Source organism: Syngnathus floridae, chromosome 8 (assembly GCF_059516105.1).
Source record: "Syngnathus floridae isolate MCC-2025c chromosome 8, RoL_Sflo_1.0, whole genome shotgun sequence".
In the NCBI taxonomy this organism is placed as follows: domain Eukaryota; kingdom Metazoa; phylum Chordata; class Actinopteri; order Syngnathiformes; family Syngnathidae; genus Syngnathus; species Syngnathus floridae.
The window spans coordinates 7,179,222-7,205,341 of NC_142420.1; the positions used below are offsets into that span (position 1 = coordinate 7,179,222).

Below are 26,120 nucleotides of genomic sequence, written 5' to 3' on the forward strand. Positions count from 1 at the left end.
TACACATCAGAAAAGTGCTCAAAATCTTTCATTTGAGATATCGCTCATCATCAAATTAAGTTACGAAAAAAACTTTCAGAAAATTCCCTTGTAGCTTTAATCTTTCCCCCAGTTACCAATGATAATAATAATATTAAAAAACGATAAATCTCACTTTCGCTTTCATATTAGTTTAGGTCTCATCACATTGGCAAATACATGAATCAAAACGCTCAGAAGTGATTTGACGCCACAACTGCAAAGGGTCTATTGCAGACGTGTAATGTATGTGGACCCCCACATAATCGTGGTTCCTTTTATAATCCCCCCCAAAAAAATTAGGGCCGACATGCTGGGTGTTCGTGTTGTTTCTTTCTTTCATTTGCAGTTATAATGACTGTCAATAATTCATGACTTTTCGCTATTAGCTGTCTCTTCCTCTCACGAATAGCGGGTGTCCACTGCACTGTAGTTTAAGACTCCTTTTGACAAGCTTTTTGCTTTGCCTCTTCTCTTTGCCCTGCTCACCGGCCACCCACCTCACCCTTCTGTTCCAGATCCACTTCCTCATGATTCTCTCCGCAAACTGGGCCTACCTTAAGGACGCCAGTCAAATGCATGCCTACCAAGACATCAAAATGAAAGAGGAGCAGGAGCTGCAGGACATCACGTCACGCTCCAAGGAATGCCTTCATTCCTACACATAAGGCCATTGCACACACGCACACACACGTTCACGCAAAGGGCACACAAGGCCATTCTGAACCCGTCGGGCTACAATAACCACCTGTGCCGTACTAACAGACTAACACGCTGCAGCTTCTGCACTAACTCCACATGCAGAATTTTGCTTCTTTTACATGCCTCTTTGGTTGTCTTGATCGCCGTTGGCTGTCATTATTTTTAAACCACTATTTGCAAGGTGAATCCACATTATTATTCTGGTTACACATATGGTAACCACAGTGTGACAAGAGGCAATACATTGACAAGTATTGAATTATTCCCAAGTTTATTAAGGCTGTAAAATCTACTCATGACATGCCCAAAAACATGACTGTGAATTTATTTCAACAGATTTAAAAATTGGATAAACGTGCATGAAGGCAGTCTTATGTGCAAACGTATTAACTTCCTGGCCTATATTAACTCTACCTCAGGGGTCTGCTGGAGCTGGATGAACAATGAAAAAATGTAAAGCATGTACTGTACAACTATAATTTTGTATATGTGAATGCTCACTAAGCCACAACATTAGGTATACCTGTTAAATCCAATTCAAAGTGAGACCTTTACTATACTCCAGACTATTTAATGGTGCATCGCAATAAATAAGAATATCGTAGAAATTAATTTACCACATACACAGTGAAATATTTCATGATTGAATGATATCATTGATATTGAATGATAATAGTTTATAGCTAATGAACCCCCCGCCTCTCCAATGAATATGTCAAGAAATTGGAAAGCCCCCCCTGAAAAGTATTTTTTTGCATTTTTAATGAATCTGTAAAAATGTTTTTTTATGGCTTCACAATGTTTTTCACTTTGGCATGAAAAGGGCTTCAAATTCACACTTTTAGAGAACTGACGCTGACTCAAACCAAAAATATGCATCCTAAAATGAGCTCACTTGAACAATTCCTTACAGGGTCTTTTCATCATAGAAAAAAAACATCAACAGTTTTTTATTATTTTTCTCATGCTGTTGTGCTTCCTCCAAAGCTCTCAGTTTGAAAATCATTAATGTGATCCAATTTAAAAACAATATTATAAAATAGCCATTACAATAATGTTGGAAGGATATTTTTACATTCTTGTGTTTCTATTATTGTCAAGCTGAGAACTTTTTTTCATCTTTTGTGTCACTTTACAGCAAGCGTGTCCTTGTAAAGGGTTTCATTGTCGCTTTCTCAAGACTTAGTAGAACTTTTAGCTTGACCTAATGCTTGCCAAATAGTGAGTCCACCACTTTTCTAGCCATAAATGGAAGTAGCTCCTTGTTAACTGTATATATTACTTTTTACAATAAAATAAATCGTTGTGCCTTTTGGAAATGCTAGTAACCTAGTTGATTGGAGGAAAACCTATGAGGTAGTTTTAATTTGACAAATTGTGAGTACTTGTGTATGAAGGATTTTTAATATTTTATAATAATACAGTAATCGTATTATGTTTGAATAGAATGTTCCATGCAGTTCTTGTGTTGGTTCATATTACATAGTGCGGCTGTACCTAATATTGTGGACAGTGAGTAGAATTTTATAGCCTAAATTACACTCTGTATTATAGCATGCCAATATAAGCCATAACAACAATTACTGACTGCAGCCATTAATTACAAATAAGTATTTGAGCCCTCAAATTTACTGTTTTAGTTCATTATTTTGACCTGTAGTGACTCAACAGTGTGATCAAACCGGAAGTGTGCTTGGGTGGAACAAGTTTGGATTATCTAAAGAACTTGAAGGTGTGAACTGTGTAAAATCTTTAAGAGCATTTTTTTTTCATCATTTTTCTATAATTGCATTGGAATTTGATGTTATAATTACTGTTGTGTAATCATTTTATTCTATTAGTTGCTGCGCTAACTTTTTTTGTTGCATGAAGATTGAATGCAGAGTTGAGATACAATGAGGTTTGCTGACTTTGTGAAAGTAGGCAGTGTTTGCCTGTTCTTGTTTTGTTTAATGATTAGCTCAGTAATTGTAGATGCTTTTAGGTTACTTTAGCTGACTGTATGTAAATCTTATTAGTAAACATTTTCTACAAATCTTTTCTATGAATGTTGAAGGGCTTACCCCCAGTGAATTGTAACTTTTAAACAAGCATCGACATTTTTGCAATGGCTATTAGCCAAAGTGTGAATTGCAAGTGTCTCCTTTTGAATCAACCAAAAACGTGAAGAAGAAAAAAAAAAAAGCTACCTATCAATCATTTGGAGGACAAACAAATCAACATCATGTTTTGCTGAAGCGATAAAACCCACACACAATTGGCCTGTTATTGTTTTTTTAATGAAAATAAAAAAGTGAAAGCAAAATCTCTTTTAATCTTTCACTTTACAACAAATACAAGGAACATGTTGGTGTTCATGCATTTCTTCATCCACAATGTATCAAAAGTGTAAAAACATTCACCAGCCAATTAACAGTTCACCAAAAATCATCATCTTCATCCTTGTGAGAGTATGCTGCAATACTGTGGAAACAAAGACGAGCTCATTAAGTGCAACTCGACTTGAGCGGGGATGTAAAAAGTAAAATAGGAGATGAGAAAGCAGAAAATAAATGAAATGTCATTCGGGGATGGATTGTGGAGGCTTATATATGTATTATTAAAATGGATCAGTGAAGCCTTACCTATTATCTTTCTCCTCAGACAAACTCTTGACCTCTGGGCTCACGTGTTCTTCATCTCCAGAGCTCTGACAAAAAAAAAAAAAAAATCATTAAAAGTCAAAATGAGTACAGTGGATTTTTTTCTTTTAAAATAATTAAATAATAATATACCTTATCCCCAAAAGATTTATTTTTATTTTTACTTCCACGTTAAAGCTAAAGCACAATACAAATTGCAATATAACAATATTTATAGCCATATTTTTTATATCAGCTATGAAAAATGACCAATATTACTTCCGCTCACTGAGTCACTTAGTTGTGAAACTCTTCTTTATGATTTGTTGCTACACTGTTTCTATACTGCCCCCTGGTGGCAAAGGCACACACACCAGAAGGAGTGGTACAAATGTCACTGGACATTGAATCATTGAATTCATTATGCCCAAATGGTTTAATTGCTTCTATTTAATTTTGTTACCAGTGCATGGGTGGGATTTACCTTGTCTTGTTTCTTTTCTCTGGCTTCCAAAACCATCTTCATGTATTTCTCCAAGGGGTTTTCATTTGGGCTTTCATTTGGGCCTTCTGCTTCCTGCCTCTTGTCCCCATCTCCCTTGACTTCCTTCTCCTCCTCCACCACCTCCTTTTGTTGTTGTTGTTGTTGTTGTTGTTGTTGTAAGAGCTACGCAAGCACACAAGAAAACAACAAAAGGGATGAGTGGTTTAGACAAAAACAAACAAAAGTAAAGGACTAGTCAGTTAGTTACAGTTTCTTTCTCTAGTCTTTCCACTTCCTGCTGTTCTCTCTCTCTGGCCTCCTCTTGCTCCCTTCGCCTCACTTCTTGCCTTTCTTTTCTCTCTCGTTCCCATCGCTGTTCCTTATCCTCTTTATCCTCAATCTCAGGGGCTGTTGAGATTTGGGAAGATTCTGGAGGAAAAAAAGAAAAGGTATTATAATACCTTACAGGACTTGTCAACTGTTCTTGTCACTCACCCACTCGGCCCCGTGAGTCAGTCGCGGCTACCGGGAGGTCCCTCGGGGACTGTGGGCGGGGGACGGTGGGGCCACCAGGGGCCTCGGAGGAAGAGAGAGGGACGGCAGTGTCCAAGAGAAGCTCTGGAATGTAGCCGGGTTCTAGAGGGAGACATGGACAAAGGGATCTTTTATGCTTTGCCCACCGCCCCCCCTAAACAGGGCCACAGAAGCAGCGAAGAATACATAATCGGAGGCCCTTCATCTTGGCCACTGTGTGAGGTTCTGGTCTCACACAGAAACTCATTAAAATGGTCTGCACATGAGCCAAAACCTCCAGACAAGACATGTCGCCTATTGAGGAAAGTCACAGAAAATCTACATTGCAAATATTTTTATTGCAAATCATATAAAATAATTTTTAAAAAATGTTAGTATATAACATTTAATTTATTAAAGCAAGGAAAAGTGTGGATTTTTTAAAAATAATTAATTTTGTGGATATACTGTAAAATGAAACATGTCCAACTCCAAACTGCCAGCAGCAAACTAGTCAGAGTTCTTTTATGCTGTGTGCGTAAAATGTCAACAAAATTCGGAGTGGTAAGAAGAAGCACCACTTAAGGCTACCTGGTGAAATGCCAGTGAGATCCTCAATGTTTATCATCTCAGGCTGCGGGGAGGAATGTGAGCTGGAGGAGACATGTTGATTTGGAACACTGAAAGGAAAGTAGTAATTCAATGTCAGAGGCATGCATGTTGTTGGGGAAAAAAAATAACAGCAAGTAGCGCCAGACGGTACCTGTGACGATTTCGGACCGTGCTCTGGAGCTGAGGGCTGCGAGGGGGGCTCAGCTCGGGGGAGAATTCACCTGAGCTGGACGCTTCGTCTTGGGGTGCCGAGGGGAGGCGGCTGTCCTGTGACTCCTGGAGCAACGCCGCCGAAGCGACATCTGGCAAGAGCGAAGAATCAAATACTGAAAACTTTATGGGTAAGACCTACATTCACTGGATACATTATGTATTATTTTGAATTATTATTTTTTTAAACTTTTAAAGCTTTTAAGAATTTCAATTTCACATAGTGTGTTGTGTTGAACATGACTATCGACTTTGTGTACCTGCTGCATCTGAAGGAAGCGTCCTCCTGGTGAGGAAGGACACATGTGAGAATGAGCGTTGCTCCTTAGGGGGGTCATCACGTCTCGTAGACTGAAGTTCAGCTGACGAAAGGCTGCTTATGCCGTAAGACTTGCTAGGCTGGTCTTGATAGAAGGTCACTCGGTGTTGAGCAGCTGGAAAGGCGTTTCCGGCATCCACGGCTGCTGGGGAGGGGGTTCGTGCTTTTTTGGGGGAAAGTGGTCGAATGAAGCTCTTTGACAGGTGGGAGGTGTAAGGGTGAGAGAGGTCAGAATTTTGTGTGAGCTGAGGCGAGTCAGCCCGACTTGAAGGCGTTGAGGGGCGCCTTCGTGAGACGCTGGAGCGCGCTGCCCTCTGCTGGTACTTTCGGCATTTTGCCTCCAAGCTTTCAGCCTCCTTCTCCAGCTCTCGCATGCGAGCGTTGCATTCGGCCAGCATCTCCAAGTCGGAGTTGGAGTCGGCGTGCGCAAGCTGGCCAACGTCGCCGAAATAAGCCGCTTGGGACCACGGCGCCGCTCGGTCCATGTGGATGTCGGGGAGGGCCAGCTTGTCCATCACAGAGCGGTCCACCAGGGAAGGCTTGGGGTTGAGGAGCACTTCATTTTCAAGAGCTGTGGAAAAAGGTATTTGACCCAGTTTTATATTTTGAGCCAAAGTAAGCTTCCCCAGCTACCAGATACCTTGTTGGGTTTGGCGAAGCTGCATTTTGAGGTCGTCAACATGAGCGGTCGTCCACCGCAGCTTCTCCTCGCATTCCATCAGCTGCACCTTCAGCTGACCGCATCGCTCCACCTACCGCAATCCAGCCGGGGGTTACTCCGTACATCGATACTCAGCGCACTGTGAGGCGAGAAGGTGAGTCACCTCCAACTGGAGCTGTTTCTGCAGCACGTGCTTCTGGTTGGCAAACTCCTCCTCATTCAGTTTGCAAGCGCTCTGAAGATTGCGCAGCTCCACCTGCAAGGCCAGCTCCTCGTCGGAGGGCTTGCCCAAATCTGAAAGCGGGATGAACATCCGGCGGTCAACATAAACGAGGACACTATTGAAATATTCTGCCGCTCACCTGCGTGGAGATGCCGGTTCTCCTCCTGGGCTTCCTCCATTTGTTTCTTCAGTAGCTTCACTTGCCCCTGCAAGTGTGCGTTGTCTTCTTTCAAACTGGGGAAGTCGTTCATACTCTCCAACCTTTCTCTCAGCAGTTCGTTCTGCTGACGGAGCAGATGAGTTTGCTGCTGCGCAGTGTCGAGCTCCCCCTTGAGGACCAGAGATTTTTTTTCAACGGACGTCATGCGACTCATTCGGTGACTCCGACGTTTTTATCACCTGCAACCGTTTCATCTGTGAGCAAGCTTTATTGTACTCCTCCAATTTGGCTTTGATTGCAGCCGTATCTTGTTCAATGCGAATGCTTTCCTCTGAGAAAAAAAAAAGACATTAAACATGAGCTTAATGCTGAAGAGCAACATTAGGTTGGTTTCAAGATTCACCTTTGTTTCGCTTCTCACTGGTTGTTAGTTGCTCTGTTCTCTTATTGTAATCCTCCTTTAGCTCCATCTTATAACTAAGGTCACATGCACAATACAATGTTAAATGGAAAGTTCTGGAGTTCGAATAAAACAAGTGGGATGACCCAAAAGACAACATCAGATACCTGGAAAGTTCATTCTTCAGTTTTTGGTCATACATGTCTTCCATGGTCTTCACTGCTAGTTCTCGTCTCCTCAGCAGCTCTTCGCCGGCTTTAACCTTCTCTTGGTGTATTTGACAAGTCCTGCATTCCAAATTTTTGTCAATATCATCGTCAACAATACATCTATTTAATTTTATGATTTTGAAACCTACTCCTCAAAAGACTCCATTCGCAATTTCAGCTCATTTTCTCTGTTACGCAGCGTGTCGATTTCCTTCAGCACCATTTGCCTCTGCATGTACACATTTTTTTCCTCGATCTGAGACGATAAAAAGTATCCGCGACGGCATCGGTTAAAGTTAATCACACACACAAAAAAACCTCAGTGCTGCTTGTTATTCACCTCCTGTTGTTTTTGAAGGCGCTCAATGGCGTGTTTCTCCCTGGTGCTCAACGCTTTCGTCTTCATCTCGTAGGTTCTCTCCAGTTCTTGTTTGAGCTTGTCAAACTCTTTCTGGAACTGCACTTTTTCCTCCATCTTGACCTTGGCGAGTTCAACCTCTTTAAAATGCTGCAACTAAAGAGAACACCGACAGCATTAAAGCCGCATTGAAATAAGATATTTGAGGCTTGAGGAATTTGTTTCTGTTACCTTTGTTGTCATTTCAGTCTGCAACTGAGATTCTAACTCTCTCTTATAGGAAGCCAGCTTAGACTGAAATGAAAACCACCTTTCGCCGCTGTAATTCACATTCTCATATTCCTTGTCGATCATTTTCATCTTCTCAACTGGAACGTAATGTAAGGGCACATCATGCATGTGTATTGAAAATTGAAAAAGGAAATAATCATACCCAGAGACTGTTCATAACTCGCTGAGCTTGTTGTCTGAGTGTCGGCATCGCGGCGAAAGCTCGTAGTGTGATGGTCAGTGATGTGAGACACAAGGTTGATTAAAAATCCTGTTTAGAAAATAGAAAATGTGTCACGAACATAATTGACATTTACTGAAAGAAAATAATACATTTCCTTCAATATTGAAGATGAGTATGGGAACTATAAGAGGAAATATATTATTTTATGTACTATATGGCTCACCTGTATTATCGATGGTCTGAGACTGTAAGAAAAGAAGACACATTCAAACTGATGCGTAACATTTCAACAAGTTCAGCTTTTGCTGTTTATTACCAAGGATTTGTAAAGTGGTGAGTCAGGGCTGATTTTAAGACGCCGAAGGAGATCTCCTTTCTTGAGCACCTAAAACAATTCAACAAAAAATATTATTATTATACAAAAAATAATAAGATTCCTTTTTCGGGCTGTAAGCACTTCAGTGTTACCTTCTCTTTGGACAGGCCACTCTCAGGGCAGAATACAGATAATGAGTACTCATAGCCTGAGCTGTGAAGATAGTCAGCCACCATGTTGTTGCAAGCTGATACCAAAAGTGAATCTGATCGCAGTGATGGTCCTGCTCCACTTAACGGTGCTGGTTTTAATTCGTGGATGAGCTGGTTGCGCAGCTGAGTCTTATACACACACCGTAAAAATAAGAAAGAACAATTAGGCAATTGAAAGGAAATCGTTTATTTGGCTAGAGACCCAAATACTGATGACTTACCTTAAGTGTATCCAGCACTCCCTTATCCCTAAGCGTTTTATAAAGCCTCTTCCTCAGCTCGTCTGGGGATAAAGCATCTTCCTTTGCTGACATTTTTTGTATGATTCGAGGTCCTGAATTTCAAGGAATCAAAAGAAGATCGATGACCTCTTGTAACTCTTAGCGGATTCCTAAATGATGTCAGCCAATGTCAACGATAATATGACATTGTGAGAAATAATTTCAAATTTGTTGTTGTTTTTGAGTGGTTTAGGTTGCGCTTGGAAACTCAAGCGCATCCTCATGACGCAGGAGGCGTGCCCTGGGATTTAAATCCGCCAACGGACATCCTGCATTGTTCAACAGTTATAACACAGTAATACATTTGTTGCAAAATGATTTATGCCATCAGCTACATATTTTGAGTTATAATTGTATGATTAGTGTTGTTTTCAACCACTGCTAAAATAATTGATCAAAAAATATTACATAGGTATAATTTTTGCAAACAGACCATGTGACGTGACGTCATCCACATGCGCCAGCCGTTGCTGCATACCGGAAGTTTCAAGAGCAGGAAAACAAACGGTGAGTTTTTAATTTTTATGATAATGTCTTTCGATTTAACCTACACATACTATGTTGGTACTGCCTTTCGTATTCGTATTCATTAACCAGCAATCGTTTGTATATGTCTGTCGTTAATGTGCTAGAAAAGACGCTAATCTTGGACTGTTTCATTGCTATTTCGCTTGGTGTGATTCTACTGCAAGGGACAAGCCGTCAAAATAATGTCTGGCAGTTTTTACTTTGTCATGGTTGGTCATCATGACAACCCGGTGTTTGAGATGGAGTTCTTACCATCAGGGAAACCTGACTGCAAGGTAAGGTGTTCCTAATCATATTAGTATATGTCGCCACGATGCGTACAATTTCAGTGGGTTTATTTTTTTGACCATAGGATGACCACCGTCACTTAAACCAGTTTATTGCACACGCAGCCCTGGATTTGGTGGATGAAAACATGTGGCAGTCTAACAATATGTATTTAAAAACGGTAGACAAGTTCAACGAGTGGTTCGTGTCCGCCTTTGTCACTGCAGGACATATCCTTTACTATGTTGTTGTGATTTTACTCTGCACTGCATGCAGATTATTCATTGATTGTGGTCTAATTTTCTTTAATTACTTTTGCCATACATATAAGATTCATTATGCTTCACGATGTGAGACAGGAAGATGGAATCAAGAACTTTTTTAATGATGTGTACGATTTATACATTAAGGTTAGTCGTCTGTTATCAAATGGCTCTCAATAGAGTTTGTGAGTTATTTATGTGGATTTTTCTGTATTTCAGTTTGCAATGAATCCATTCTATGAGACCAATGCACCTATCCGCTCTACAGCTTTTGAGAGGAAAGTACAGTTTCTTGGAAAGAAACATCTTCTTAATTAACGGTGTAAGTTTGCTCTCTGCGTTGTGTCTTGTGAATAGTCACATGGACTGTACACACATTTCATCTATAAAGCATTTTTGTAATATTATGTACATAGCTGCTCTGCATTAATTGTACTCATACAAATCGGGTGAAAGTTAGCCCGTATAATATCAAAAGCAGGAAGCAGCCTGTGTGTAAAGGAGTGCCATTAAAGGCGGAACACCGGTGTGACACCTGTAACTCATTTCTTCCACTTTGTTTTGTTGAAAGTAATCCTGTCGTCCTATAAACAGGAATCAAAAACCGGTTCTTTTGAGAACCAGTTCCCTTTAATTCGCTTCTTTATTATTATTATTATTGCCTGATGATAATTATTCAGCTAAGTATTTTTGTTCTTAACTGAGAGGCCACTCCACCCTAAACTGATCTCCCAGTTTTAGAAACCTGAAGTTACCACGGCAAAACAATGCCTAACTCACAAGTAAATGTTTAATTTTAAAAAATCTGGAGTGCAGTCTTGTCGAAGGTTTCTTCAAAACTGGCAGAAGTTTGAAGAGTTAATTTTGTTAATTTTTAAAACAGAAAAGTCCAACTGTTTAATCTTTGCTGTCAGCCCAAAGTGGAGAGCCCTGTGCCTGTCACTGATGAGTCCATCAATAGTCATTCTTATCTTGTGAGTCGATAAAACCTTTGAAGAAAATCTGCCTTTAGATATTTCCACCCCCCATCATCATAGTGCTACTTAAGTCAAGCCTTTCATATCTTGGTCATGCCTCAAGGACTAAGTTGAATATGAAAACCGTGGAGGGGAATAAGTTCTTGGTAGCTTTGCTTCCTCTCAAATGTTTGAAATTTGTAGAATAACATCACCTTTAAATTCAATCCACATATTTCTGCAATTCAAGAGTCAAAGAATTCAGTTCATCCCAGATGCTTTATTTGTTGGTTGGCATATGAATAATGAACAACAAATGCAAGTATTATCATTTTATTTCAGTTTTGAGAAAAAGCAACAAAAAAAAGACCTTCAACTGTAAAGTATAAAAAATCAACAGACTCAATGTCCCCCAAACCAAAAATCAAAGGTGCTCTTCAGCAATAGCCACAATTGCGTCACTACTTTCCTCTTAATTTCTTGTACGAGTGAATAAAAAAATGCGTTTCCACTTTTAATGCTTATTAGGGAGCATTTGTACTCTGAGAACTTAGTAATAATCAATTCACAAGGCAAAAACGTGCAAATGTGTCAAAAATCAATTGATTTGTTAATAACATGTGAGGAATAAGAAATAATGGAAATCTAAATATTAACACGATCTTCACATAATTGCACTCATCTACAGATCGGCATGTTTTTAGGTACCCACACAAAGCTAATATGAAATGCAGTTAATTCATTCTTAAAACCTGACCTTTGAACTCAGTGCTTTCGTATTTATATGTAGTAAGACACACTTAGTGCTTCCCCTTTTCAACTGACCTCATCTGTAAGCAAATCCTGATTATTTATGAAGGTTGCAGTGAGCAACGTAGATGTTATGAGCAGCAGGTGGTGGCAGAACGAGGCTTTCTGTGGAGCTTGACCGTGTCCGTTGGGATGAGGTGGTCCGCTCGCTCGTCCATCGCCAAAACCCTACGCACCGCCTCCTCGAAGGCCACCGCTACATTCGTGGCATCCTTGGCGCTGGTCTCATAATAAGGGTGGTCACCATTCTCCTGGCACCACCGCCGGGCCTCCTCGGTGGACACTTGTCTCTCGCTCACGTCCAGTTTGTTGCCCAGCACCACGAAAGGGAACTTCTCCGGCTCCTTGACGTCAGCGTAGTAGATGAACTCTTTCTTCCAGTTGCCCAGATTGAGGAAGCTCTGGTTGTCATCGACGCTGAAGGTGAGCAAGCAGCAGTCGGAGCCTCTGTAAAAAGGAGTCCTCAGGCTACGAAAGCGCTCCTGGCCGGCGGTGTCCCAGATCTGCAAGGTGACCTGGTGGCCATCCACCTCCAGGTCCTTGTTGAGGAACTCCACGCCGATGGTGTGGAAAAGGTGCGCGTCAAACTTGTTGGTGACGTAGCGGTTCATGATGGAGCTCTTTCCCACGCCGCCGTCGCCCAGGAGGATAACTTTCAGGAGAGACGTTTTGGTTGACATGGCTGCTTGTGGAAAATCACTGCGATGAAAGGGATGACCTGCTTAGAAGATGCAACATGTCACTGCTTTAATGAACAAACATAATGCTATAGTATTTCTCCAGGCAAACTACATTCTGGTCTGGTCGCCAGTCGATCTCATCAAATATATGAAGACAGACACCCATGCTGTCTACATCTAAGTTGGGTGAGTAATAGTACACAATTAGTGACTCACGTACAAAAAAACAACATAAAAATGGATACCACACCTTTCCAATGCTAAACCTGCCATTTATGTGCAGTGTTTTATAAACTACGTTGCTGGAAACTAGATTTTTATTGAAATACACAAGGGTCTGGTTCTTTCTGTGGCTGAGTAAATCCAATGTCACTGGCTACTAAATACACAAAATAATTTTGATACAAACGAATCTTAAATACAATCACGAGATGTGACAGCCGGTTGCAGACTCACCACTGATTGATTTAAGCTTCCTCCACTGGTCCAGATCATGTGGTGCAGACCCTGCTACTCAAGTCACATGCTCGTTTGTTCAGTCTCGGTATGGACGGCCATGTAAGCTCCACTTGCACTGCCTGCAAAACAGCGGTTGACTGGTAAATGGTTGGCAGGAGACAGCGACTTCAGCTGGGCAGCTCGCAATGGACCTTTTAAAAATCTGCTAGGTAGAAATGCTCCCAATATGTAATTGCCTCATACATTGCCATAGCTGTGACGTGATGTGTAATGTCGTGCGTACGTCGTATGTCGATGACATATTGCGGTAGAGGAGAATAATCCACAAGCTATTTGACAAATAATAAACAATAAATAATACCGAAAGACATCCGCACAGCTGGGGTTAAGAAGACAGACAAGTTTACTTCATTGCAAAAACGCTACATTGCGGTTCGATCTATTTAGCTTCCGCGCCCGTTTGAACGTGAAAAGAAAGAAACGTGTAATGTATGTGTGTATTTCATCTTGCCTTTTTTTTCGTGGCCCGAGATAATCAACGTCAGGTCGTTTCCTGGTCACTCCGAAGGCTCGATGCTACCGCCGCTAGCCTATTGGGATGCTAACGATAGCGATCCTGCAAGCAATGGACAGCCCCGGTCACGTGACGGAATAAACCAATCAGCGAGCTCGGCTGATTAAAATAAAATAAAAATCATTTGGATCATGTGCAAAACTACCTTTACCTGACTGGAGTGCAAAGTTGAATAATATAAACAGTTGTTTGCAAAGTTGCATAATTTAAACAGTTGTTTGTATTCACGGTGCAGCCACAATAAGAGACAGAGATAGAAAACAAGAAATTTAATGTAAAACTACAGAGAAATGTGAAAGCAGAATTTACAGCAGTAATGCACAATTTTTTTTAATCATAGAAACTAGCCTGTCTTCAAAAATCTATTTGTAACATCGCGTTTCAAATGACTTTTTTTTTTTCATTTAAAGCAATCTATCATACATAATGACTGAACATGACCAAGTGTTGGCTTTTCAATGTTTTGTGACGTTTATAAAAATCAGGCCATGACATTTTAGCTAATATGCAATCACTGATTCTAAGAACGGTTTTGAAACATTGTTGATATGACTTTGACACAGGTGATTCCTAAAAGATCTGAGATTCATCTTCTTGACACGGCCCTGAGGTCAAGACTACATTGTCGAGCCCTATCTCCCCTCCAACGCCTCTTCCGCGCTGAGCTTCAAAGATGATCTGTAAGACATTCATTGATGACATCAGTAGTGTTACCTTCTGATCCATATTATTACGCAACATCGCCAAATGACTCACTGATTGTGGCGCTTCTTCTTTCCAGGCCACAGTGAGGAGCTCCATCTGCCATTCCTGATTCCTGCTGCGGCTCTGCTCCCAAACCGGGTAAGCGTTGTTATCCAACAGCACTTTGAGCGTGCCTACATTGTGACCCACGACACGGTAGTTGAATGTTAGGCAGAAACTGCCTTGCGTGGTGCGATCACTGAGCAGCAACTTGAGCTTGGCCACGTTCTCCTGCTTGCCTAGCAGACCGCTCATTGACATGTAGTACTCAGCACCTGAAGAAAATTTGTGATTGTGATTTACTAATGAACAAAATTGCCATAGTTGCCGTTTTTAATTTTTTTCACATAAACTGTATTAACCAGCACCAATTATATTATGTCATATGTTAAAACTCCCTTCCATCTAATAGACTAGTTATCTTCATCTACTATTTTTGAAAATTCATTACCTCTGCCATGGTATGCTACGCTCCAGTCCATGTCATCAGTCTTGTCTTGGACCCACTCACATGCTCCTTGGTCAAAATTGCAGTCCATGATAAACTCTAGTATAAAGAAAGAAAAGCTTGATTATGATCCCACTTATCAGATAAAAACTCATTATGCAGTAGTATTGTCATTTCTCATACCTTCCTGAAGTGGCGCTGTTTCAAATGGTTTCACCTCTTTGACTGGACCAAAAACGGATTCAAAGTCCTCTGCTGCGACATCGAGAGATAAATAACAACTGTGTATTGTGGTCTACATACAAAATCGATTAACAACTTTTTTTATGTGACTTGAACATTTCCAAAAGCCATACATTGTATTTCAACCAGCAAGTTTGGACTTGCCCTGCTGTCATCATGTCTTGAGTAGGAAGGAACTCTGACTTTTGGATACAGCCCCCCAAGCGTTTAAGAGCAGGCAGCTTTCGACATTCAGTCAAGTGACAGCTGGACTTATTGAACCCGAACACCCTTAAGTGGTCTAGTGTAGTGAAAGATCTCCAGTGCTGATGACAGACCTTCCTGCAAGGAGTCAGTCTGTTTGCACAACAGCTGTTTTGGGGAAAGCGTAATAAAAGGCTTCTTAACCTTCTCCCAGGGTATGGGAAGTTGATCCAGGATGACTTGTGTTGTATCTCTCAGGTCTTACTTGCCAAGAGTAAAAAAAAAAAAAATCTCCGGTAGGTGATGGATGCCTTGAGGCCCGTCTCGCGCTAGGTAACGTCTTTCACAGACCCTGGCGTTTCCCCAAAGATGACGGGTGAAATGCGACCTAAATACATCCGTCCCAACTTTCTTGAACCTATACTTGTTCAAAGACCTTAGGCCCAGCATTTATAATTTTTGTAATCTGAATGATTAGGGGTGTACCATTTAAGGCACCTTTCGATTCGATTCGATTCAGGGCAGTATGACTCAAATATTGAACGATTATCACAATATTGTGGTGTTAGCTTGAATTTTTGAACGCACTTTTTAAATTCCCTTTAGCTTGTTGCTTTAGGTGCCACCTCAAGCTAAGCAACTTTCGCATTTAATAATCATACACCCCGTTGGCATTGTAGCCCGCGTGATCTCACGAAATCACAAGAAATGCAACAATGATGGCCCATGTGACAAAATATAAGCAGAAAACAAGCAGACATTCAGTTAGCATTTACACAGAACTGAAGCCACTTACTAAAAACATCTCCTCTCGGATTGAGCTGGTTGTCTTCCTCTTCTTCTTCCTCTTCTTCAGAAAACTTGTCCACTGGTGTCCCCACAGTTGATTCACCAGTGTGTAGCTCTCCATCATAGTCAAAAGACTGCGGGTGGATTTTCTCAGGCGGGGTCACGACTGGTTCAGGGATGATGTTTTTGATGTCCTCGTTCTCAAGTTTACCTCCCAGATTTCCGGTTCGTTCTTCGTAGTCTGGTATAGCTATAGGCAAGAGGAACTAAATTAGCCATGTGGGATTTCAAACATGTGGGAGGGCTTTCAGTATTTCACCAGATGGTATGCATCGGAATACCTTGCGCACTACAAATGACAACAAAAAGTCAAGACTGCATACATTAACAATCACTAACATGCAGTTCAAACTTCAGATTATGAAATAAATTATCATTCATTACCTGGTTACGAAAGAGTTCAATCACGGCAATATTCGTATAAATGCCATGCAGCAGTTTACAAGCCTGATGCCAAACAGGACCTGCTGTGAGATAACCACGAGCAAAGTCAAGATGACTTCTCGGAAGGAGTTGCGGAAAAGCAGGCGATTAATTCATTAATGGAGTTGCCGGGCAGGGAGGTTGCAATGAAAGCAGCGTCTCGGATTCTGTACAGTCTCACCATTGAGGACATGATCTGCGCTGCCTCTCTTTCCATTCCATGACCTCTGATAAAACGGCTTGACTATAAAAAAATGAAAGCACCTTCATTCACGGCAAACAATCTCTGGCTTTCTTCGTCTACCATCTGTAAAGCTTTCCTGGCTCTGAAGTGCAGGAAATCAGACTGGAACAAAACGCTGATGTATTAATACTCAAACTAAAAATATGCAGCCGTAAAAATGCCTGTCGGTTCTGCGGAGTGTCAGGGAAAGAAAAGCATCTGTTGTTGGACACCGGGTGAAGATTTAGGACATCTCAAATGGAACCTCCGAGACGAGTCGGTTTGTAATTCGGTATCGTGTATCGTATCCGGGATCTCACCGGAGCATTCGAAGCCATTGCCTCGGAAGCCTGACTTGCACCGGCACTTGTACGATCCTTGAGTGTTCAGACAGACAGCTTGATGGCTGCACTTGTTGGTGCTGGATGCACACTCATCCAGATCTGGAAATCACAAGATTTTTTTCCAGATCTTTTTCCTGAATATTACCTTTGGTTTACCTTACCGACACAATCGTATTTGCCATCGACATATTTCAAATCGAATCCATCCCGGCACTTGCAGAAGTAGCTGCCGAATGTGTTCACACATTGCCTGTTATACGGACAAAGGTTGCTTCCGGTAGCGCATTCATCGATATCTAAAGGGAAATCAAACACAAAATGCAGAATCACTCGACCAATCAGAATATTTACATCCCCAGAGTATCAACTCGTTAAAAGTTGTTTCCTTCTATTGATGTTCATGTAGACGCACTGTTGAGATAGCTATTTTGCCTTCAGGTGAGGCTCTATTTCTATTTTATGAGTGCGTCAAGAGGTTATGCCTTATAAATGTCAGGAATGGTAACTTGGCTGAAATGAAAACATGTACAACATTTTTTTTCCCCAGTTTTTGTTGGCTCTAAGTAGGCTCTGAAATGTCTCCAACTCCTTTATCTGTTTTAGTAGTGCCCAAGCCAAGTTGGCTGTATTTTAACTCAGAAAGCGTAGTGGAACTACAAACCTTAATTGCCTCCCTCTGATTTACCAGCCAAGCACGCAATAGCCACAAATTAGAAATTTTATAGAGTTGTCCCCTACGCATAAAACTCCCCAATACATTGGAATCAAGCCAAAGCCAATTCCTTCCCCCCTTTGTATCCCGAGTTTCCTCTTCTTGTCTTACATCCTACTTTGGTCTGTCTTTGATTGCACCATATGTTAGACTTTTTTTTTATTTTTTTTAACAACAGTTTCTTTGCAAGTGTTTTTTTTTTTTTCTCCTCACCTACGCAAGTCCTCTCATCTGGTGCCAATCGGAGTCCCACCGAGGGGCAGAGGCAGCGAATCTCCCCATCAACTTCCTCACAGCCATACTGACAATGAGCGAGTGAGCAGGTCCTGGAATCTAACATGCACAGTCAGCAAAAAAAAAAAAAAATCATAAAAATCTAACACGATGTGCAAAGACCTGGTGGGACTCACTTCCGCAAGATCCATCGGGCAATAAAGTATACCCGTTGAGGCAGTAACACTTGTAACTGCCGTGGGTGTTCATGCAACGATGTTCACACGGGCGAGGGATCAAGCCACATTCGTTTAAATCTTCAAAAGAGAAAGAAATCATTTTTTTCATGTCTCCAACTGGAAGCAGTGCTTTAAAATCCAATCTTTTGAGCCGGAATGCATATTCACCCTGATTGCATGTTTTTCCCGTGTATCCCGGGTAGCACTTGCATTTGTTGGGCCCGACGCAGTCGCCATGCTTGCAGCCCGGCTCGCACTGGGCTGGAAAAACGTTTAGCGTGAAGAAGCAGACAAATATTAATCATTGGAAGGTGAGGAAAAGATGGATTATTGTCAAACCACAAATGTTAGGCTTCCAGTGTGGTTTAAGAAAGTCCACTTCACATTTTTTTAGGACAACAATGGCCTTTAAGGAGCATGGAATATTCTTAATACAGACTACAGAGGCTAGCCAGGCGGAATTTTGCAGGGGTTTTGTGTAATCACACAATGACAAAGCTTCCCATGGTTAGATAATTAGCTGCTTGACAATGTCAGTGGTAGCATCTGGAGCGCGTATAAAATACGTGAAAACAGATGGCTCCACTTCCCCCATTCTGTTTCGGTGCCATTCAGCTTAAACAGTGACTCAGGAAAAAAAAAAAAAAAAGTGATGCCTTTTACAGGTTGTCCCCAAAAACGATTTTGGTGGTTTGATGTGGTTGAGGTTCTTCCACACCAAATTCCAAATCCTTTTTGGGACCTTCCTTGTTCACTGAGGCACGGTGTTCATAAAATAGTCTTCACCCAGACAGATCCACAAAGTTGAAAGCATACAATTGTTCAAAATGTATAGATAAATCACAGAATTTGATTCTTAGACCAATCCCTGGTTATGATTAGAAGGATCTGACTTGACCTTTCTTACCCTCACACTGGCCTCTGCGATTTTTCTTCCATCCATAGCAACACTCCAGCCTCCTGCCGTAGCGACACACACCTGGTTGGCTTCCAGTGGAAACTTGTCTCAGCTGCCTTTATGGAGGAGCAAAGAGAGGTTCAAGGTAAGATGTGTAATCTTATTGTCAAAAACATAATTTATGGACACTTTGCTTTTGCTGCTTAGATGTTCTCTTGACATTGAAACACTTGGTAGTCCATGTAAGCATGTCCAACACATCCACAGTCAAACTAAGTTGCCATTTTTGAGGTTAATTATAGCAGTGGTGTGAAAACACAGTCAAACCAAAGCATCTGCCTACATGTTCCCTTCGGTGATAAAAGTAGGATTCCCCATGGAGCAACAATCAGTTGACAGGATGTCGGTTATAGAAGGTGTAAATCACCCTAATCAGACTCTTCCTGCTTCCTGCACCTTGACACTTTATGCAACATCTCATTACCTTCGGCCAAGCACCAAGCGTACGGTTGTGGTTCATATGTTCGGACATGACGGGCAAAACTAGATTTGGGGTTTTCCTTAAATGTCATTTTATTCAGCAAAAGTATCGGTACTTGGTATCGGTCCCGGTGATAACGCAATAGTTGAATTTTTGTACTGGTATTGGTCTGAAAAAAAAAAAAGAGTGGCGTTGAACATCTCTAGAGTTCTTTTTATTTATTTTTTTAAACTTTTTTAATTTAGAGCCACTTACTGGTTCTTTGTCCAGTCACATTTTCCCAGGAACTTATCCTAGCAACAGTGAAGGACTGACCCTGCATTATTGCAAAACTTCAGACGGTATTTCGGATACAAAATGTCCTGGCCATCCTTTTATCCTCCATGATCTGAGAAGTTGGCACTTACATTTCAAACAGATAGACAAACAAACCCGAGTAAAGTGCGCCACGGATTTTATGATCTTGGCGGAAGTCTATGTTCCATTCAGTGATATTCAAGTGTACTCTGTTTTTTTCAGCCGGCATCTTCCTCCACTCCTGTGCATGTCAGGCATCACATTTAAAATAACGAGAGATTGCATTACACTCGTATATTTATACCCCGTAGTAAATGAAGTCCTTTTACACAGGGATTAAACATCTCAGGAATGCATAGTAGGATGAGTCGCTGGGAAGTTTTGACACCAAATAGACTCTGTTTGGCGGTGGCAGGCAGCAAACCTCTTGAAAGTGGTCTCGGCTCCGGTGGGACTTGAGGAATCCGAGACAGGAGTTAAATTAACCAAAATAGCCCAAGGGAGAGTGACAGGTGCCCTTTAACTTCCTTTGCCCCATTTAACCAACTGTTGGAGTGCAAACATGCAATTATAATTAAAAAAAAAAGTCAAGCGGGTGTAAAGATTTAAAACAGGCTGGGTTTCTAATTTGGCCCAACGTGGTATTGTTTAATCAAATATATGCTGTTAAAAAAAACCATTTAACTCACAAATGCTCAAAATGCTTACAACTCACCTTCGTGCTTCTGCATCTCGAGATGAGATGTGGAGCAGGAGCAAAAGTGCACTGACGACAGTGATTGGAGTCATCGCTGGGAGTTCTCGGACTGGCTTTTGTGTTGCGGTTCTCTCTATAGCTCCTGTGCAAGAGCAGATCTCACGCTTTTCTATTTGCACAATCTACGCTGTGTTGCATTTACCTCCACAACAAAGGCACCTCCAGGGAAGAAAGAATTTAGTCTTTCTCTTGAAAGCTGCAGCACTACTCAGTGTCCCATTATTTGTTCTTTCCTCTCTGGAAATATAGAAGTGAGGAGCGCTAGGGTGGTTGTGAAGTAGGGGTGGGTGGGTAAATGGGGTGGGGATTATGTCTGCTCACTGAAACCCAATACACATACCACATGGAATTCCTACTGCAGGTCTGCAAAGAGAATGAAAACAACTCAAATTGATCCCGTTTTTGTCTTACCTGTGAGAACTTTAACATGCATTAGCCTGACCTGTATAGGCGTCACGTGATAATCAATTAATTGTCCCCCCCTCCCACTTAGGCCTCCCATAAATTATAAACTCTCATACGTCAACATCTGCTCCCCTCGAACCTCAATGATGAATGGCTTTATGATTTAATGGTAATTTGGTAACCATGCAGCTTCAGTGATCATAGTTGTTGTAAACCACATTATCATGTAAACTAGGGCACTGAAATTGATTCAATCAACATCTGTTAGACTTGCATTGAAGCCCTGGTAAAAAAAAAAAGAGAGCAAAAAAAGTCGTACGTCTCCATGGGCTTCTGTCAGCCTTGACCATAAATTGACCACAAGAGGGCGCTCCAAACCGGTACTGGTGATTACTAAGGCATTAAAAGACATCTGGACCCCTAATTTCATGTTGCCAAAGTTCACTTCGAGTATAGCTTGGTGTGGTACAGCTGTCAAAACCATCAAAAACGTACTATCTCTGATATTTCACTTAGTTTTAATGGGGAACATTAAAATGGGATTTGATAGTTTGACAATATGCACCATTGTTCATTTTAATGCAGTTCTTTCTTCAGTATAGTTTCAAATGTGACCATTTTGGAAACTTAGCTGATGAAGCAAAAAGGTTCCCATTTATGCGTATCCAACCTGTTTGCTTATTATAGTGTTGCTTTGAGTACATTTATTGCACAGTTAACTGTTAACCAGTAGGGGGAGCCCTGCCCCAATATGCAAGAAAGCATCCTGTCGTTGGCTAAACAAAAGGTTGCAGCTCTTTGTGGCAATCGTTGGCAAATATGAAATTGAATGAGTTGACTGTGGCTTAATTGATCTGTTAAAGCTTTTGTACTGATTGTGCTGTGCAGAAACGTTTCTTTGTAAATATTGTCCAAGGCTGTGATAATCAGTTGATATGCAGTGGTGATATATTTCATCATTCATACAGTTGTATTTTTTGACAGAAAGCTTGACACATTCAGAACAGTTCTTTGTAACTGTCCAGTGAAAAACAGGTCTTTCCCATAATAACAACAAAAAAGTCGTGACACTTTTTCAATAGACGCCATCGATTTGCTTCAGATAATTTGCTTTATTGCAAACATAGGCGGCCGTTGATTGTGTTGTTTCTCGTCACTATTTCAAAAGTGTTCATTAGGAATAACCTCTAATGCATCTGCTATATAATGCAACTCTGTGGATTTAAAATTGCATGCTGCAAATAATTATGTAGGCCTTGTTAACCCAAACATTGCATCGTGGGCACTCCGCAAGAACTCATTCCGACAAACGCAGTAAGTTAAATAGATGCCAAGCTTTCAAACAATACGTTCTAATTTGATAACGCAGTGAAAGGCGATATCGGACTCCCCATTCCTCAGTCAACGTGGAGACACGCTCATCCACTCAGAGTCATCAGGAGCAAAGCTTTTACTATAAAAGGAGACGTATGACAGTTGATGGGTGACTTTGTAATACGCATTCGTAACCACATCCTGCCCTCAGCGGGCGATGACACGCACGGTCTGCAAGGCGGACTGAAATAAGTATGTGTTAATAAAATACACTTTGAGCTTATGCACTTTCAGCTTAATGGAAGCTGAAGGCGTACAATAGTTTTTATTTCCTTCGAAGTGGGAAAAGTTATATTTTGATTCATTTGTTAGTTGGCTATTTGGAAACATTACAATTAAAGTTATTTCCAATTGCAAATGGGGTAGTGACCTACCAGAGCCAGCAAATGGTGAAAAGGACATTCTACGTGTTAAATTTTGTTTAATATAAGGGGCAGGTTTAGAATTGTTCCAGCCGAAAAGAGGTATTCGCTCTACTGAGTGTCTTTCTTGTTCATGTGAAGAAGTCTGTTGCGCAATAGTGAATTTGACTCGACTATGATTGATGTATGTACGTATCTCCAAAGGACTGTCAAATGATGAGGGATCAAATTGGATGAATCTGTAAAAAATCCTATCTGGGTTTGAATCCTGTGGAATTCCTTTGTGAAGATTGCATGTTCTTCTTGTGCGTGTGTGGGTTTTCATTTTGTGTGTGTTGGGGAGGGGCATTCATGAAGAAGCCAGACAGACACCCTGTTTTTTTTGTTTTTTTTTCATGAGATTTCCTGGTTCAAAACATGATTGTGGTTTATTATTTCTGTCTCAGACAATGCTAAGCGGTAACATGACTTCACTTTTTTTTTTTTATAACTTGTTATAGTGATGTTGGTGTCAAGCGTAATGCTGACCTATCACCTCGCTACAGAACAGCATGAACCGTTCACTTCCCTTTTTGTGCTTCCTGCCGCATCACGCACGACACATTGGAATTTCAAAATCCGAATGCCCCGACGGTCGACCAAAAATATGCCTCACAAGTTGCACAGAAATAATAATTTAATCAAATTTCATGAGACTTAGTTGAGTTTATTTCAGCAATAGAAAACAAGTCACTCTTGCATGTGCATCTAGAGCAAAATACTTGTCGACTGGGATTGTCTCGGAAGCTGCATTTAACCCGTTCACGTAATGTTGGAATCAATGTGGCTACATTGTTTGGTTTTAACTTTGTGCCCATCAACTTAAGCCTCCTGAAAATGAAAAGAAAAACTTCATTTCCTGTTTCTAGCTGGGGCTGAGTTTGTTGTTATTGCTAAACTAGGTAGTATTATCTTTTTAAAGTTCAAATTTTTAATAAAGATCTTATAATGGACCACCATTCCATTCCGGTGCACTAATGCAACTAATTTTGAAGTGTATAGAGGGCCATGCAGATGTTAGTCACAGTCAAGAAACTTTGAACCCAACTATATTGTGACGCTTGCTTTGCACCACACCCTACGCGTGCACGCAAGAAAAAAAAAACAAAACGAAATATTTCTTCAAGTATTTGCCATGCACTGCCTCCTTCTCGTTAAGACATGTAGAATGCAGACATTCTTCACCAGATCTGCTTGCACACGTCAGAAAAAAAATCTTGCCTTAACTGAGATTAATTGAGAAATAGGTGCGCATTATGACATCATTTGCAAATTAAAAATCCCTTTAACTGAAATTCAAGCTCATCAGCGTATTAGTTGCACATTCACCACCGCTCTTAATTCACCAGCTGTACTTGACGTTTCATTTACCGCTTTAAAAGTCACTTCCTGTGTCGCAACACGGCTGTTTGCAAGTGCAACAGGGTGAATGACTGAGTTGTCTCGATTTCCAAAACAAGCTTGCACTAGTGTTGTACTTATAAAAAGGTGAAAGACATAGAAACAAAAAAAAATCTTCAGTTTGATCATATGTGACATTTTGTAGCTGAGACGGAAACAGATTAATGATATTTCTATTCATTTAAATGGAAACAAATGACTTGGTTCTTATATATTATGGTTCACAAATAGATTTTCAGAAGGAAATTCATAATTTGCAGTTCTATTACTATATTTGTGCATCATAACTAGAATGTTATCATTCCTACTTTTCATAAATCACTTCAAGACTGCTTTCAGGTGCAATAAAATCATTGAGGTCACACACGTCCAGCAAGCAACCTATCACCATTTTCTACAAAAGCCTTTCTTCCCTTAGGAGGAATCACATGATTAAATCACTCTTGCAATCTTTGTCTTCCGCCTTTTGCACACACTCAGCTCACTTCCTCTTGTCTTTCTGGCGCGTTCAGTGCCATTGTTTCATGCTCAAGCTTGAGTTTGCTGGAGTCTGACTTTGCACTGTGCATACTAGATGTGCATGGAGACATGAGTGGGGGGTTTGCTTGCCACGTTCACAGCTGGAGAGCTACTCTGCACACCAGGCTGATGCCTCTCTCTCCCTCTTTGTGCTGAGAGGTTGCATGCACATGTCACTTTGAATCACACTACACTACACTGCCGCCGGGACACATCTGCCTAATTCATACTCGGATTGCAAAAAAAAAAACCTGCAAGAGCAAGTCAAAGAAGCTGCGCTTGTTAGCCTCTCACCAGCTATGTGTTGCAAAATAATTTATTCTCATAGTTTTGGGGGTTTGAATCTTGGTGCTTTGCATGTTCTTTCTGTGCCGCTTTTCTTCAGCTTCCTTCCACATTCCAACAACATTCATGTTAGGTTAACTGTTGACGTGAGTGTGAATGATTATTTTTCCTATTCTGAACGTGACCAGTGATTGGCTGGCAAGCATCCAGGATTTACCCCACACCCAAAGTCTTCTGAATACCCACACGAAATGTGACTAAATTAAATAAATGATGCATTGAAGTATTGAGTAAATAAAATGTGTCATATTTGACAACTAGGCAAAAAAGTTTATGGTGGAATTATTCTGGGCCCCTTGTCAAACGACGCTAGCAGTGAGTCTGCCAGAGGCTAAATAGCCATAAAGCCAGGGAAAAAATAAAACACATGTGTAGATGCTTACGAGACTGATCCCTGCAAATGGGGTCTGCGGAGCTCTCATGTGATGCAGGGTTAGGTTGTTAAAATATTTTTAGTGTATCATTTACCATTGTATCATTTCCCTAAATAATGTGTGGCCCTGATGATTGCATTCCGCTTTGGTTTGTTCCTCTTTTACCATATTCGCGTTCTGTTTTTTTTTTTTACTACTTTCTTTGAACTTCCTTTTTTTTGTACCACTATGCTTCACCTAATAGCTGCTTGTCAAAAATGCTTCACCTATGCTTCTCAAAAAGAATTGTCATTGTATTTTGAAGATATGCTCGCTAGAGTGGCATACACAGGAAGCCATCTAACTTGTTTGTTTTCCGCCTTTGGTCACATGATGTGACGCATATAGCGGGTATCATCTTCATTGTTTTAGTTCTCATCCTTTGTTGTGTAGTGTAGAGTGTTAGATTTAAAAAAGTGACTCTGTATGTCTGTTTGCAGCTTTTTAATTGGGAGCCTGACAAAATTTGATAAAATAATTTTCAAGTGCTTGCTTGGCGGTTCATGGGAACAAGAATGATTTTGGCAATGTTGTCATGTGGAATTTGCAAAGAATGTGGCATTATTTTGGGGGCGTGGTTTAGCCAGAGGCATAAAGATCCAGTGTGTTCGCTTGGCAGCACAGGTTATCATATAGTATGTAAAGAATTTGGACATTTTTTCAGATTTTTTTTTTTTTCGAAATCGTGAGATATTTTCTGCAAATAAATGGAAAAAGAAATTAACATACTCAAGATAATCCAGTCATGCAGCAATTGCCAGTATTTTACTTAAGTGGAGGGAGGCCTATGGAAAAACGATCCCAGCCTCCATTTGTACTATATACAAAGCCAATGTTTTGCTGGACTCACTCAGAGTGTGTTTGGATTGCATTTACTTTTAAGAAAAGCAGCTTCTAAGCCATTTAAAGACTTTTTTG

General features: G+C 40.8%; 6 protein-coding genes across 13 annotated transcripts in view; 3 read left to right on the forward strand and 3 right to left on the reverse strand.

Moving 5' to 3' along the window:
* gpm6bb (glycoprotein M6Bb) overlaps positions 1-3,337 on the forward strand; it is a 50,621-nt gene extending 47,284 nt beyond the window's left edge. The window contains exon 8 of the mRNA XM_088383534.1: positions 537-3,337. Within this exon, the coding sequence (XP_088239660.1) occupies positions 537-686 (150 nt within the window). The 3' untranslated portion in view covers positions 687-3,337. The remainder of the gene's footprint in view (positions 1-536) is intronic.
* Positions 2,978-9,006, reverse strand: ofd1 (OFD1 centriole and centriolar satellite protein). The gene is made up of 22 exons (XM_088383530.1): positions 8,694-9,006; positions 8,413-8,601; positions 8,261-8,329; positions 8,168-8,189; positions 7,924-8,031; positions 7,722-7,858; positions 7,473-7,646; positions 7,282-7,388; positions 7,091-7,210; positions 6,927-7,000; positions 6,763-6,854; positions 6,503-6,692; positions 6,304-6,434; positions 6,120-6,231; positions 5,421-6,050; positions 5,102-5,252; positions 4,930-5,018; positions 4,321-4,461; positions 4,094-4,254; positions 3,826-4,008; positions 3,345-3,409; positions 2,978-3,183 (listed from the first exon to the last, which is right to left on the reverse strand). Exons 1-22 carry the CDS (start codon positions 8,784-8,786, stop codon positions 3,138-3,140), a joined length of 3,084 nt encoding a protein of 1,027 aa, XP_088239656.1. The 5' UTR covers positions 8,787-9,006; the 3' UTR covers positions 2,978-3,137.
* Positions 9,007-9,194: 188 nt separating this feature from the next.
* trappc2 (trafficking protein particle complex subunit 2) lies at positions 9,195-10,343 on the forward strand. 3 transcript variants are annotated; one of them, XM_088383836.1, is made up of 5 exons: positions 9,195-9,260; positions 9,446-9,556; positions 9,634-9,776; positions 9,871-9,958; positions 10,031-10,343. In XM_088383836.1, the coding sequence occupies exons 2-5, from the start codon at positions 9,464-9,466 to the stop codon at positions 10,127-10,129; spliced, it is 423 nt and encodes a 140-aa protein (XP_088239962.1). In that variant the 5' UTR covers positions 9,195-9,260; positions 9,446-9,463; the 3' UTR covers positions 10,130-10,343. The 3 variants fall into 3 exon arrangements, with proteins under 3 accessions (XP_088239962.1, XP_088239961.1, XP_088239960.1); XM_088383835.1 differs by having other exon boundaries at positions 9,200-9,260; positions 9,391-9,556; XM_088383834.1 differs by having other exon boundaries at positions 9,204-9,260; positions 9,386-9,556.
* Positions 10,344-11,027: 684 nt separating this feature from the next.
* On the reverse strand, positions 11,028-13,378 carry rab9a (RAB9A, member RAS oncogene family). 3 transcript variants are annotated; one of them, XM_088383833.1, is made up of 3 exons: positions 13,228-13,378; positions 12,714-12,835; positions 11,028-12,276 (listed from the first exon to the last, which is right to left on the reverse strand). In XM_088383833.1, exon 3 carries the CDS (start codon positions 12,255-12,257, stop codon positions 11,649-11,651), a length of 609 nt encoding a protein of 202 aa, XP_088239959.1. In that variant the 5' UTR covers positions 12,258-12,276; positions 12,714-12,835; positions 13,228-13,378; the 3' UTR covers positions 11,028-11,648. The 3 variants fall into 3 exon arrangements, with proteins under 3 accessions (XP_088239959.1, XP_088239957.1, XP_088239958.1); XM_088383831.1 differs by having other exon boundaries at positions 11,028-12,295; XM_088383832.1 differs by having other exon boundaries at positions 11,028-12,298.
* The window catches only part of arhgap6 (Rho GTPase activating protein 6), a 70,492-nt gene continuing 56,795 nt past the window's right edge, over positions 12,424-26,120 (forward strand). Inside the window, exons 1-4 of one of the 2 annotated variants that reach the window (XM_088383824.1) lie at positions 12,424-12,443; positions 13,854-13,970; positions 14,072-14,133; positions 18,857-18,954. The gene's annotated coding sequence lies outside the window, so the exon portion shown is untranslated. Of the gene's footprint in view, positions 12,444-12,759; positions 12,926-13,853; positions 13,971-14,071; positions 14,134-18,856; positions 18,955-26,120 lie in introns of those variants that run through there. The other variant, XM_088383823.1, reaches the window with a different exon arrangement.
* egfl6 (EGF-like-domain, multiple 6) lies at positions 13,545-20,771 on the reverse strand. 3 transcript variants are annotated; one of them, XM_088383828.1, is made up of 14 exons: positions 20,487-20,575; positions 20,303-20,426; positions 18,819-18,925; positions 18,080-18,172; positions 17,870-17,989; positions 17,673-17,792; positions 16,909-17,043; positions 16,724-16,846; positions 16,362-16,424; positions 15,705-15,947; positions 14,666-14,737; positions 14,486-14,581; positions 14,047-14,309; positions 13,545-13,968 (listed from the first exon to the last, which is right to left on the reverse strand). In XM_088383828.1, exons 2-14 carry the CDS (start codon positions 20,374-20,376, stop codon positions 13,861-13,863), a joined length of 1,617 nt encoding a protein of 538 aa, XP_088239954.1. In that variant the 5' UTR covers positions 20,377-20,426; positions 20,487-20,575; the 3' UTR covers positions 13,545-13,860. The 3 variants fall into 3 exon arrangements, with proteins under 3 accessions (XP_088239954.1, XP_088239955.1, XP_088239956.1); XM_088383829.1 differs by having other exon boundaries at positions 14,666-14,734; positions 20,303-20,771; XM_088383830.1 differs by lacking the exon at positions 16,362-16,424 and having other exon boundaries at positions 20,303-20,770.

Coding starts and splice junctions, on each gene's coding strand:
- egfl6 (XM_088383828.1), bottom strand. CDS start 20,376: ATGACTCCAATCACTGTCGTCAGTGCACTTTTGCTCCTGCTCCACATC. Junction 17,044..17,672: donor AGATGAGAGGACTTGCGTAG/GTGAGGAGAAAA, acceptor ATTTCCCTTTAG/ATATCGATGAATGCGCTACC. Junction 13,969..14,046: donor AAGAAGAAGCGCCACAATCA/GTGAGTCATTTG, acceptor AATGTCTTACAG/ATCATCTTTGAAGCTCAGCG.
- trappc2 (XM_088383836.1), top strand. CDS start 9,464: ATGTCTGGCAGTTTTTACTTTGTCATGGTTGGTCATCATGACAACCCG. Junction 9,557..9,633: donor CAGGGAAACCTGACTGCAAG/GTAAGGTGTTCC, acceptor TTTTGACCATAG/GATGACCACCGTCACTTAAA. Junction 9,777..9,870: donor TCCGCCTTTGTCACTGCAGG/ACATATCCTTTA, acceptor TACTTTTGCCAT/ACATATAAGATTCATTATGC.
- ofd1 (XM_088383530.1), bottom strand. CDS start 8,786: ATGTCAGCAAAGGAAGATGCTTTATCCCCAGACGAGCTGAGGAAGAGG. Junction 4,009..4,093: donor AAAGACTAGAGAAAGAAACT/GTAACTAACTGA, acceptor GTGCTTGCGTAG/CTCTTACAACAACAACAACA. Junction 3,184..3,344: donor TCTGAGGAGAAAGATAATAG/GTAAGGCTTCAC, acceptor TTGTTTCCACAG/TATTGCAGCATACTCTCACA.
- rab9a (XM_088383833.1), bottom strand. CDS start 12,257: ATGTCAACCAAAACGTCTCTCCTGAAAGTTATCCTCCTGGGCGACGGC.